General features: G+C 38.6%; 1 protein-coding gene across 1 annotated transcript; it reads right to left on the reverse strand.

The window, feature by feature from the left end:
• Positions 1-6,292: 6,292 nt before the first annotated feature.
• Positions 6,293-11,677, reverse strand: cacfd1 (calcium channel flower domain containing 1). Its single transcript, XM_087792229.1, has 5 exons — positions 10,839-11,677; positions 9,497-9,569; positions 9,278-9,403; positions 9,063-9,170; positions 6,293-7,868 (listed from the first exon to the last, which is right to left on the reverse strand). The coding sequence occupies exons 1-5, from the start codon at positions 10,945-10,947 to the stop codon at positions 7,790-7,792; spliced, it is 495 nt and encodes a 164-aa protein (XP_087648355.1). The 5' UTR covers positions 10,948-11,677; the 3' UTR covers positions 6,293-7,789.
• Positions 11,678-14,082: the final 2,405 nt, after the last annotated feature.

Genomic DNA, 14,082 nt, shown 5'->3' on the forward strand with positions numbered 1-14,082 from the left:
TGTTCCACGATACAAATCTGACCCTGTGGTTTATTCTGAATGAATGCAACTGCTAATGCTAAACGACAACACATAAATAATAATACTCACACGTCTCTTGCGTCTCACCCACGTTTAGTGTTTTTGTTGTATTAATATGTTCTCAACACCCTACTTCTTTTCTTTCTTCACACAATGTTTCAGCTTTCACCCACAAACTCACTTGCACATATGCACACACATCAGGAAGAGAATTTAGACCTACTGTTTGATGGACATGATTAGGTTTACTAGCTGGGATGTTTGTGGACTTGGAAATCAGGCAAAAGTCATACAGACTAAACACAGACGTCTGTCTATTACAGGAAACTCACCTGGTTGATTTAATAAAGGCAGTATTGCGATCTCCTAACTTGGAAGTAACATCTTTTTCGCAAATTTCAACTCTAGACAAAGAGGGACTGAGATCTTAATAAATAATAAAATTAAATTCACACTTAAAACTTAAATCTCAGACCCAGAAGGTAGATATGTCATAACTAATATCACCCTAGATAACGAACAAAATATGACCATAGTTTGTGTGTATGGGCCAAACAAGGACGACACATATTTCTTCAAAACCTTATTCTCAAATCTAATTGACTCACCCAGTTCTGATCTGATTATAGGAGGTGACTTTAATACTGTGGTATTACAGAACAGACCTTCGCTATCATCGTCAGTTCTAAAACAGTACTTGGAAGAGTTTGGACTGGCTGATAGCTGGAGACTGAAACATCAGGATGAGAGAGGATTCACATACTTCTCACAGGTACATCACACTTCATCTAGAATAGATTGAATTGCTCTCCACTACTTAAAGGATACAGGATGACCTGAATTGTTGGACAAAAGTACCCTTATCACTTATAGAAAGAATAGAAACAGTCAAAATGTCAATTCTGCCAAAAATCAATTATCTATTCACAATGATTCCCATCACTCCAAACTGTTCTTGGTTCAAAGCTTTAAACTCTGCAGTTAATAAATTCTATTGGAAAAATAAAACTAAAACAAGAATAAAATGAAGTACATTGCAAAAACCAAAGACACAAGGTTGACTTGAAGCTCCAAAAATGTTGAACTTTTTCATCTATCCTAGCAGCTAAAATATCTAACCCAGTGGCTAAAAGATCCAAAGTCTGACTCTTCCTGGCTTGACACAGAACAAGCTCATTGTAACAACCTACTGCTATCAGATCTTCCATTTATCACTCAAACTATTAAAAATCACTAAGGTTTTAAAACTCTGACCATAATTAAAACCTCAAAGGCTTGGTGGAGAACCTTAAAAATCACAAACTCACCAAAAAAAATGGCCCCTTCAATCCGCTCACCCAGAAGATTCCATTCCAGTGAACAAAACACTAAACATCCGCAGCACAAAGAAAATAATATCCAAAATATATTCGGTGATAAACCAGGCAGACACTTCTATGTGCATACCAACCTCAAAAATGTGATGAAAATCTCTCCATGAGCACCAACTCCGACTTTTAGAGTCACATTTGTAACAAAATTTTCACTAAGAATATAAACAAACATTTACAGCCTATTCAATATAAAGTTATTCATAGAACTCACTATACTGCTTCAAGACTACACCGGATGGGATTCACTGAATCAGACGGATGCACCAGCCTGGACACAAAAGATGTTTACTTCCACTGACTGTGGACATGCACACCAGTCAAGTTATTTTGGCTTAATGTAACAACTAATGTATCATCATTTCTGAACTTCATGGTTCCATGCTGTCCAAAGATTTGTATCTTGGGAGACACTTCTCATCTCCCCCTACTGAGACCATATTGTTAACTTGTCTAAATATATCCAAGAAAACGATCCTTCTGAACTAGAAGACTAAGGAAATGTTCAACATCCATATTTGGAAAGGCCTTTTAATGGATTATATCAAATGAAAAACTGTTAGCGTCTCTTAATGAACAAATTTCTCATTTTGATCTGACCTGGACCCATCATCTCACTTTTAACCACGTCAACTGCCTGAGTTCCAACCCTATACAAACAAATGACTCTGCTGGGGACTCGGCTGGCCGGCTGGGGACGGCACGTGGACTGTTGGGGGTGGGGCTTGGGGTTTGCTAGTTGTTCTAGATGGCCCTCTGGCCTGGGTGGCCTTCCACCTTGTCCATGATGGGGGGCCGTGGGTGGGCTGGTCTTGGGATGGATGCCCACTGCAGTTGTGGCTGTGACTCTCTGCGTGTGCCCTTTGTGGCACGTGCTGGGTTGGGGGCGTTTGCCTCGCTGGCTGCGGGGCAGTGCATGGCCTGGTTGGTCCCTCTTTTGGGGGCTACCCGGGTGGTGGGGCCGCCAAATGGGAAGGGACAAGGCGGGGGGGGGGTGGGCGGCGGGAGTGATGGGCGGACCCTTGGTACCGAAGAGACCGTGGACCACCACGCTGACCGCTGTTGAACAAATGTGATCCTGTGTGTGTTTGTTTAAGTGTCATTATAAGAGAATGATGATGGTTTAATATTAAGCAATACGAGTTGCATTTTGTTGGATGAATAATTAAATAATATGCTATTTTACCTTCTAATAATTGACGTCATTCATGAACCTCACTGCACGTCATTAAGTATTTAAAATGTTATAATAAAGCTACTGGTTCAGTTAATAGTTTGTCATATCTTCCAATCTCTTTGAAAGTTGTGTTTTGTAGATGAATAAACTTGAACAAACAATTGCTGATCACCATAAAACAACGTTTACTTGTTTTTACAATTAAGTTATATTTTTGAATGTGATCCGTCAAATCCGTCAAAACATCCTCACATCACGTTTGTGAATACTGTAGTGGCGATCTAAACTGTGATCGATTGTTTCTGCCTGTTTGCTGACGGAGTTAGAGACGCCAGTGCGCATGCGTATGGGTGGTAGTGTGCATGATCTTGTGAATACTGTAATTGTGTTAATCCTGTACTGACACTGCTGTCCCGCCTGGTGCCGCATAGTAAGCGGGGACATGGGCTGGGGGCTGGGGGCTGGCGGCTGTGATGGGGGGACCTTAGCACCACAGAGACCGTGGACCGCCCATGTAATGCTGCTGTCCCCCCTGGTGCTCATGACGAGGAGGAGGGCTGTGGTGGTCACAGGGATTATCCCTGATATGAGGTTTTATGGTTTCCCTGCCCATTCAGCCATGGCCTCCCTGTGACACGGGCGACACTCACCGGAAGTCCTGGACTGGTACCTGGCCGTGCTGCTCCCCGGCTCCTGGGGTGGTACTCTCCCCAACTACTGACTGTGTTATTGCGTGGCATGCGTGGACCTCTGCTGCTGTGGTAGCTTTCCGTCCCTCTGGCATGTTTTCCTATTGTTCTCTGTTGTGGGCGGTGTGGTGGCCTGGTGGCCAGGGGGGCTTCTGGGGCATGGGCTTGCTCTCACTTGGTGTCCGTCGCAGGTTGGCCCTCCGGCCCCTCTGTCCCGGCGTCTGCTCCTGGTGCTTCCCCTCTTCACTTCCTCCGCCATCTCCTCGCTGGTCCTTTCCTCTGAGAGCCACCGGGGGTCTCCTGGGGGTGGTCCACTTTTTCGCCGGTGTTCAGGCTCATGGCTCCCCCCGGTGGTTATCTTGCCTGCCGTGCCTCGACCATTGCTGGGGCACTCGCGCCTGGATCTTGCCGGGCTAGGCATGGGCCCCCATGCTTGGTTGGGGGCAACGTGGCTGCTCTGGTGTCACTGGGTCCCTCTTGCCCCTCCTGCAGATGAGTACAGCTGGCGCTTCTTGGTCTCTGTGCACACTCAGACACACACACTCACACACACCTGAACACACACCTCACCTTCTCTCCCCTCACTATCCTCTGTATCTTCTCCCCCCACTTGAGTCTGTTTCCTTGTTTATTATATACATTTGTAATCGACTTGATCAGTTGTGAAGGAGACTGTCTGTCGGGAGCCTGGTCCTTTCAAGGTTTCTGCCGCCTAGAGGCAGTTTTTCCTTTCCACAGTGATGTTGTCATAAGCTCTTGGCAGGGAACTAGAGCTGCACTGCTAGCATAGAGCAAGTTTAAACCAACAATGTAAATAATAAACCATGAATCCACAGATTAAATCTTTGTAAAAAATGCAAAGATTACTCACTTATACACAGATACATGTAGGCTGTGCAGCTCTGGTCCTAACAGGTCCAATATTTAATGAACCACAACAACAACTAAGCTTAAATTTGCCATCTATGAAAAACTGTTGTTGGACAATGATACCTCACCACAGGATGAACACAATGCTATTACTGTTATTTTGGTTTTTCTTATATCTGTTTGTAACTGGTGAAGGTATGCTAATAAAAAAGAAAGATTTTTTTTTTTAAATTAAACCAACTTAAAAAGTAATGAGTGTAGTAACATGATATTAAGCTGCTCCATAAGTGATATGAATTTGTTAACTGTCAGAGTTGTAATTACGAAGTTATTACAAAATGTTTATGACAAATGGAATGGAAATATTGATTTAAAATATTTCAAAGAGAAATTTGGAAAAGTAACGAGTGATATAACCTGATAGGAAGATTCTTCATAAGTGACATACATTTGGTGACCATCAGACCTGTAATTACGAAGGTATTACAAAATAATTATGAAAAATTGTATGAAAATATTGATATAAAGAAATATAGAGGAACATTAAAAAAATGAGTAAATTAACTTTATATAAAGCTATTCCATAAGTGACATAAATTAGGTGAACATCAGAGTTGTAACTAGTAGGAGTTATTACAAAATGGGTAATGAATATTGCATGAACCTTTTTCTAATAACTAAAACAATACACTAAATGTTTAAAACTAACGATTAGAATGATAATATATGAAAGTTAGTTATTTGTGAAAGTAAGACGTTTAAAACAATTATTCTGGATAAAATCAGTCATTATTTTTCAATATTACGTTTTGTTTCCTTGTAAGTCATTTGTAGACGGTCCCTCATTTGATGCCGCGGCTGGGTAGGCTCTTTGACACTATTTTTGCTGCTCACGTGCGATCAAAACATGTTTTCTTCTAAAAAAAAAAGGCATAAAATAAAGCTGATTTAGTTCTGTGATCTCACACCGAATTTGAGTGATTTAATCCCAACATTTAGAAGATATTGAGGAAAAAACACAAATATTTACATACAAATATATATTTTAAATATTTTGAGAGGTGTATAGTAAAAACGATGATGACATATTATAAATCTGATTTAGTTCTATGATCTCATACTTGATTTGAGTGATCCCATCCCAACACCTGAGAGCTATTGAGAAGAAACACAAATATTTACATATAAATATCTATTTTAAATATTTTGAGCGGTGCATAGTTAAGACAATGATAACATATTATAAATCTGATTTAATTCCATGATCCCACACTGAATTTGAGAGATTTCATCCCAACATCTGGAAGCTATTGAAAAATAAATAAATAATAATTACATATACATATATATACTTAAAATATTTTGAGCGGTGCATAGTAAAAACAATGAATACATATTATAAATCTGATTTATTTCTATGATCTCACATTGAATTTGAGTGATTTCACCCCAACATTTGGAAGCTATTGAGAAAAATCATCACTAATATTTAAATATGTTATCATTGTTTTCTCTATGCACTGCTCAGAAATATTTTAAGTATATATTTATATGTAGATTTTGTTTTTCTCTCAATAGCTTCCAGATGTTGGGATGTAATCACTCAAATCCATTGTGAGATCGTAGAACTAAATTGTATTCATAATATGCAGTCATTATTTATACTATGCACCTCTCAAAATATTTTAAATATATATTTATATGTAAATATTAAAGTTTTTTCTCAATAGCTTCCAGATGTTGGGATGAAATCACTCAAAATCAGTCATAACTTCTTTCATTTGTTTTGAAACCAAAATATTTCCAAACATCAGCTTTAAAAGCTGCTGGAGTCAACTGTATCTTCTCGTCCTCATTCTCACAGAATTTGAGTGTTAATTTGTCTGGGGATGACTGCTGCTGGAAGTTTAATTGTAATAGAAAAATGTTAAAAAAAATGTGAATGTTAAATGTATTTTGAAATAATTGATACAGTGCCGTCGAATATCAATACAGTATTGTTGAAAATTGGGATTTAACAACCCTTGTTCTGAAGTCTTTTGTCCAATCGTCTCACTTTGAACATAAGAAATGCAGAGCTGTTGGTAAAAAATCGTATTATTATTTTAAAAATGTTTTTAAGTATGGTTCTCATTAGTTAAAATGATTAAATAAGATGGTGAAAAAACATTGTCACATTTTTTTTAATTAACAAGAGGCTTAGTTTTCATGTCACAAAACACAAACACACACACACACACACACACACACAGTGTTACCAACGTGTGAATTTGATGAAGGAAAAGTCTAAGGCGTCAGAGATGTGACAGCTGGTGTCGAACCATGTGTGCTAGTTTCTATGTCTATTGACCAAAGCCACAAATGGATTCCCTACTCCGATACCTGAGAGCTGCAGCGATTTGATTATCACCGATGGACACATTAGATACCAGGAAGTGTAAACATTGGCTTATGAGACATGAATAAATGACAGCAGAAGGAAACAAAAGCACAGGTAACAGCATGCTTTGCTTGAGTGATAAGGCAAACTGTGGCTGTGTAGCTAGTGAGGAAAATACATCAGTAGTTCTGTGACTCAATCATTGACATCATTTTATACATTCTCAACACAAATTCAAAGCAAAGGAGAGGTTGCCACCTCCCCCACAACACACATTACAAACACGTGCTGCTCAAACTAACAAACAACAGATGCATATACTGTAGAGAAAACGACAAGAGACAAACAGCACACAGAAGTAAACTTCACTGGATCATTTGGTATTTAACGGTCATCCTGTTCCTTTGCCCTCACTCTGCAGCTCGAGAGCAGTGAAGATTGATGATTTTTAAATGTATCTAATCAAATATAAATCAAGAAATATTAGCTCAATGGAGTTTAATTATTGTTATTATTTTTTAATTTAAACAGTGAACAAAAACAGAACAGAATGCATTTAAATGTATATCTAAACAATTAATTATTTAAAAATTGTTTTCCAAACAACTTGCATAAGAACAGGTACTAAACTATTACCAAGAAAATAGATTCCAGGAAGTACCTGTTCTTCAAATAAAGTAATCCCTCACATTACTGCCATGCTTCACTGGATTTAGGGATTTGGTTTATTCATTCATTTTGGTATTAAAATGAGCATTTTCTGGCCTAAGATTGGAAGATAATGAAAAAATTAATTTAATTAATTCATGATCGAGTCATACTTTCTGAATTAAGCCTGATGGCACTGAGAACAACTCAGACTTTAACAGGGACACATGCATCAACACAATCTGGAAAAGTGTATTTTCTGAAGCATTCTGGGCCATGTTGTCAATAAATAACAAGAGGAACGTGTTCCAAAAAAATATTGCTACAGGTATCTGCGGTCCTCAGCAGGTCAAAAATAGTGTTCGGAACAGCTTCAGTTTGTTTCATGAGCTTTCGGTGAACTAGATGAGATGGGTAAACCAGTAACAACATTGGAATGCTGAAATTGATTTACTAACTTACTTATCCAAGGAACATTCAAATGGAGTCAACATTAAAAAGATGGCCTGAGGTCCTAACTGTAATAGTCACTTCAATTTAAAGGGCCAGTTGATATCATTAGACTCAGGATCTGCTAACTTTGTAACTCAGACAGGGTCAGGTGTTGGAGGATGGATGGATGATCTTTACTCGTTCACTCTAGGGTTCCAGTCATCTTCTCTTCATCTCCTTGCTTCCCGTGCTGCAGTCTGGCGTAGGTGACAGCGTCACCCCTAAGGACACATGAGAGTAGAGGGGAGGCAGCAGGAGAGAGAAGTTAGTGTTATGAGAGGTGAGAGGAAATACTGTCAATCCAAGGGTTAGGTAGACTTGTTAACGGGCTTGTTAGGTTTTAAGCTTTCCGTAGTTATTGCGCCGTGTGACAAGTTAAGCGCCTGGAAGGTTGAGAAGGAGACAAGAAGTGAAATGTGTATAAATATTACTTTAAATCAATTACATAGTCCTTCTGAGTCCCTGCCAATTACTGCATTTTCTTTTTAACACATACTATTTATACTTGTACACAATGACGGAAAGTTAGAACCTTATGTTATCATATTTTTGTGAAGATTAAATTATTTCACGTCGTCTGCACTTACTTAATTTAGTTTCCAAGTCATGATTTTATTTAATATATTACTTTTAGGTTAAATACTGTGTTGTTCAGTTTTAATGTTGTTATTTAATAGGGTTCAGTGATCAATAATAAAAAAAAAAAAAAATATGAAATAGTTTTGTGTGTTTAAGTTTCCTAGGTGAAAATAAAATGTGCAAACATCGGAACCAGACTGTTGAGAGTCTCCAAAAAATTAGAGATCTGTAGTGGCCGCCATCTCTTTATTTCATATATTGTTCTTACCTCTTTTCTGAATTGTTTAATCACAGAATCCAATCTGACACTGGTCTGTGCACTTGACAATGAAACTCCGCCTATTAAGTTGAGGCTACGACAGCTAATATACAAGTATATAAGCTAAAAATATATTAATATATAAGCTAAGTATATACTTTATTTAGTATTGTTTTGATTGTTTAAGCGCTTTGTGACCCTGGTCTGGAAAAGCGCTATACAAATATAAATTACTTACTTACTTACTAACACTCGCTCAAGTCCATCAGTCGAGTCAATTAGACCCCCTGATATGCAACAGACTTTTAATATTTTTAAGTGACGTAAAAACTTTAGTTACTTTGGCTCGGTGTATATTTGACTTAAACCCTTTTTACAGCCAGCCTCAAGTGGACAGTAGGGAAACTGCAGCTTTTTGAACTACCTTATTGACCTAACGACGTCGCTGACTGAGAGATAACGTTGAGTTTCAAACCTAATCCACATAGACATTTTCCTCCTTGTGAATAATCATAGTTTGTTTGGGGATGCACGCATGCACCAGATGAGATAGAAACATATATTTGAGCAGTCTCACTTTTTGCCTAAAGACGCCAGGCCGTACAGAACTCCAGTAGCGAAGGCGATGGCGTTTCCAAACAAGGTGGTGAAGGAGAATTTCAGGACGACGGGGAAAAGAGCCAACCTGACAACAAGACCAAAGTCACATGCTTGTGTTTGCAACAATAAACACACAAATAAACAATCTAGAGAGCGTGAGAGAGAGAGAGAGAACGCGAGCTTCATCCTTACCCGCAGTAGAAGAGAGATTTCTGCCAGGGTCGGAACTTGTCTGTTCTTGCTGCCACTGCGTTGGCGAACTCAATGAACTGGCAGCAGAACGGTACTTCACACAGGAAGAGCACGAAGGCGGTCAACCTGGAGACATCAGCCATCAAGACACACGTGAGTCACACATGCTGGATGGCTGAGGACGGAATGAATCAAATATTTCATGCAACAAAGACCTACACCATCCAGACTCCTGCTGCGATGTTTAGAGGATTGACGGTTACACAATTCCACACTCCTGCGATGGCACATGCTGGGAAGTTCAGACACACACATCGTTATCATATTATTGTCATGTCCAGGATAACAAACAGGTCTTAATGGTTCATCCATCAGTTGTGTATCAAATCCAAGCTCAGGTCACAAGCCCACAGAACCTCCATCAAAGCTCTCCCAGGCCAACACCAGAATACTCCAAAAAGATTTAGGAAAGACTCTTAAAGAATATCAGCTCAGATCAAAAGGCTAGTGGTTAACAGTTTTAGTCCCAGTCTCAGACTTCAGATTTTTATAAAGACTGAATCTTTGAGGGTCACTTATTACAAGTCTACACATACAATTTTTTGGCCAGAAAAATACAAGATATAAGGTATTTATCATGCATTATCTTTTTATCAGTATTATTTTTAGTAGTAATTAAAAATACAGTTAGTTATTTTTGATTTATAGTTTTTTTTATATAATAATCAAAATAAAGGCTGTCAATGATGTAATTAATGGAAATGATTTATTTGGTTAATTTTAAACTTGCCATTTTAAATAATCAGAAACCCTATTAACAAGTAGAAAATCTCTTTTTGTGAATGAAATTTGTTTTCTCCTTCTGCACGATGCTTCGGCATTTACTGTAAAGTTTAGTGAGAATGCTCCAGATTGTGCAGCTCAAGAATGTTGTCAATTTACGAGGACTTAAGCAAGCACTGTTGTATAAAAACTACAGGATTTTTTGTGGTTTCAGTACAGAATAAAATAATCAAATGTGTACGTAATGTTTTCTTCAATTTGCATCGTTTATAAAAGAAAATAATGACAAACTATAAAAGCTATAAAAACACACACATTCCTGTATCATGAAAAAAACACCTTTGAGACAAATTGCAATGGTTTTGTTTGTCTGTAAACTTTAAACCATCTTTCCACTAAGAGTGCTAAATAATCCAGGCGTCATTGAAGATGCAGGGGTTCATGTGACACTCAATGGTCCTGCAGTAGGAACAGTGCTTCTTGAGAGAGAGCGAGGATCTACTCGTAACATCTAAGCAGAATTATTGAGGTGGTAAGACAGGCGGTCCCCAGATGCTGCACAGGCGGAACAAAAGAGAGGGATAACATAACCTGTCCATCTTGTTTACATTGTGCTGTCAAACTGCAAATACATCTTCAACCACTTATTTATCCGCTGACACGACCATAACAAGGATACAACACTTGATCTTTTGAGTAGAAATTAATGAATGTCAGACATAAAACGCATGAGAACGCTCTTGTGAAGTAAAAAAACAAATCTTTATCATAAACTTACATATTCCGCCCAGTACCCCCGCGGTTTTGCAGAGCCATCGGTACCACCAGGTCATGCCATCGTCCTCCGGCGCCGCTTTGCTGGAGGCGTCGTTCTCCTCGGAGCTCATCGTGTTTTTAGCGAAGATAGCTACACAAGCTGCCGAGGAACTGACAACAAAATGTCAAACTTGTTTAAGGGACTCGATGGCTGTTATTGGCGGACGTGGTGAGGATTAATTAAGAAGAAATAAGTCTGTCCTTTGTCTCGATATCGGCAGAGACTGATGTTGACGACAGCCTCGTCTGTCGTCACCCGAGCGGCTAACCAGCTAGCTCATGCTAACCAGCTAGTTCATGCTAACAGACGCGCTCCTGCCAATGGAGTGAAGGCGTTAGCAATACAACCATCCAAGTAAACACTGTGTAAAGTGTATAGAATATAAATGATACTATATCATTGTGATCGCCCGACTTGACTGAGCGCATGCTCAGTATTACTTTATGAAAACGAACGAGTGAACGTGTCGTATGTCTCAAAAGATCATTTGGTTATAGTTGCATTGAATGCTATTCTCGTTTTGTCCACAAGATGGCAAGAAAGGTACAGCGCAGGCGGAAAGAAATAATAACAAAACCAAGGCTTCTGCAATTAAATTAAAAAGTAAAAGTAAATTAAAAATAAAAATTGTTAAAAAAAAAAAAAGAGAAGAAGAGCGTTTCAAGAATCACTGGATGTTGGATTTTCGATGCGAGAACAGATATTTAAGGTAAACAAACAAAATAAATTGCTGAAGCACTGAAACAGAATAACGGGCCTTTTTTGTATTCCCCTGAACAGGATGTCTGGATTTTGAAAACAAGAGAGCACCATAAAGTTAGTCAGACGCGCTAAACAAGGCCACATTTCGCCGCATCGCCAATGATAAGCTGGAACATGGAGATGATGGACCAGTACATCGTTTTCCGAGGTGGCAAACGGCTGTGCCTTAAGGAAGAATATGACTGCAAAAGTTATTAGCTGTAGCGCGGATTATAGTTATTAGCTAGTCAGTGCTACCTTTACATTTTGTTGAAAAGACAGTTATTTATTTATTTACTAGCAATGTGATAAAAACATTGTTCATGTTTAAGATTTATGTATATAACTCAATTTATTTATTTCTCAGTCAGTGAACAAAGTTCAGTTAAAGAAATGGAAATAATTTCATTGTCCCTAATTAACATTTTTTCATTTTGGTCCATCTGAACCTTGTGACCCATGTAGTCAGCTTGATAGGGTGTGGGATTAAGACTGCATGCACCCTGAAAGAGAGGGGGGGGGGTTAGAATAGTAGGAATAATGGACTGGTCAGTGGGTCTTTGTCAATGTCTGTTTCTGTCTGGCTGTGTCTATGTCTTACTATATGTGTCTCTGCCGTTCTGTCTGTGGTTCTGTCTGTCTGTGACTCTGTCTGTCAACTTGCCTGTGTGTTTGTGTGTCTCTTTCTATCCATTCCCTATACTTTTCAACTATCTGGCCAAGTTTCTTCATAATGATTTTTCATAAACCGCCTCTCTAAAATATACTAAATATACATTATAGTTGGTGTGTTTTCTTAAAAGCGATTCAATGACAAAGTCACTAACACAACATTGATGTAACAACTGAAGGCTGAGAAAAAAGTAATACCTGACACCTTGATTTAGGTTGATGAATAGTTCTTAGCAAAGATCCAATACAAGTTTCTGATGCACCTTTTGTGGCAAGATACCCCTTCATCATCCTTCTACCGTATGTAGGTCCCGTCTAGATGTAACTAAATTCACAATTGCAATTACCACTTTAGATTTTTATAAAAAAATGTATTTGATACTTTGTTTATCATTTCATTTATACACATTTTCATTTAAGCATTTGCACAAGCAAAAAACACATACAAAAAAAAATATGCAGAATGTTCTTTTTTTTTTTACCTCAGTGATAGCTTTTGCTAACTCTATCTCCAGGTGTGAGTCAGACGCCCCCATTAAAATAGCACCATTTTCAGCAAAAAATCTTCTTATGCTTCTGGCTGAAAATCCTCTTTGGGCTCCACTTTCAAGCAATATGTGTGCAGAAATCACACTTTATTTTGTCTTTAAAAAATCTTTCCTAAAAGCTCATTTGACTTCTTAAATGATATGTGTGTGAGTCTAGGACAAATGCGAAGTCCGCCTATTCTGAATGGTTGGAGGGTAATTTCAGCCTAAATAATGACTCTACCCAGTATTACGAGACGTGCTTCTACTTCCACCGGAGGATTAGATGTTTATGAATACTTTACTTTTTAGTTATTTTATTTAACCAGATAAAGACCCATTCAGATAAAGATCTCTTTCACAGGGTGACCTGGCCAAGAAAGGCAGCATCACACATAACAGTTGTAAAAAAGGAAGGGAAATTTAAATTAACTACACCTTGCATCAACTTTTGGGTTTTTGGAGTTGCTGGTGTAGAGCTTTTTAACTTCTTTAGGCATTGATTCGACTTGCATTCCGTTTCTCGTGCATCTTAAATCTTCAGATTGATTTGGAAACAACTACAAGTGCTTTAAACTAGAGCTGGTTAAGTGATTGAGAGGGAATCAGATTTGTTTGTGAACCACTAAAAAAATTAAAGTGTTGTTTGACACGATTAATTCTCTTGTGTCTCCTGCTCCTCAAATCACGCCCGTCTTCTGTGAAGCTGACAGCAATGCATTGTTGAGATTTTTCATTGACAAAATTAAATTGATCTAAGAGAAAATCTCTCCCCCTTTGTGTGGAACTCCTGCTGTTCCTGAGCATGTCTCCTCCTCTTGGTCTTCCTTCAGTGCTGTATCTCTGGGGGATATTTCGGCACTTGTGAACAAGATGAAACCCTCCTCTTGCTCAGATGACGTCCTTCCTTGTGGGCTGTTTATCAAAGTATTTGATGTAATTGGGCCCTGGGTTACCAATATAGTTAACCTCTCCCTTTCCACAGGGGATTTCCTCAATGCATTTAAACATGCCATTGTGGAGCCTTTGCTCAAAAAGCCAGGATAATTTATTAGATCCAACTGACCTCAGTAATTTCAGGCCTATTTCTAAATGTGGACAACACTGAAACTCTGGTGATTGCTCCTGATGATAAGGTTCCAGGGTTGAGTCAGTACTTGGGTGACTTAGGTCAGTCTGTCAAACTGAGCCTGAGAAACCTGGGTGTTGTGTTTGTACATGTCTTTACATGTCTCTAGTTCAACACTGCAGAAAACTGACCAGGA

This window comes from Callionymus lyra, chromosome 5 (assembly GCF_982586985.1).
Source record: "Callionymus lyra chromosome 5, fCalLyr1.hap1.1, whole genome shotgun sequence".
Taxonomy (NCBI): Eukaryota; Metazoa; Chordata; class Actinopteri; order Syngnathiformes; family Callionymidae; genus Callionymus; species Callionymus lyra.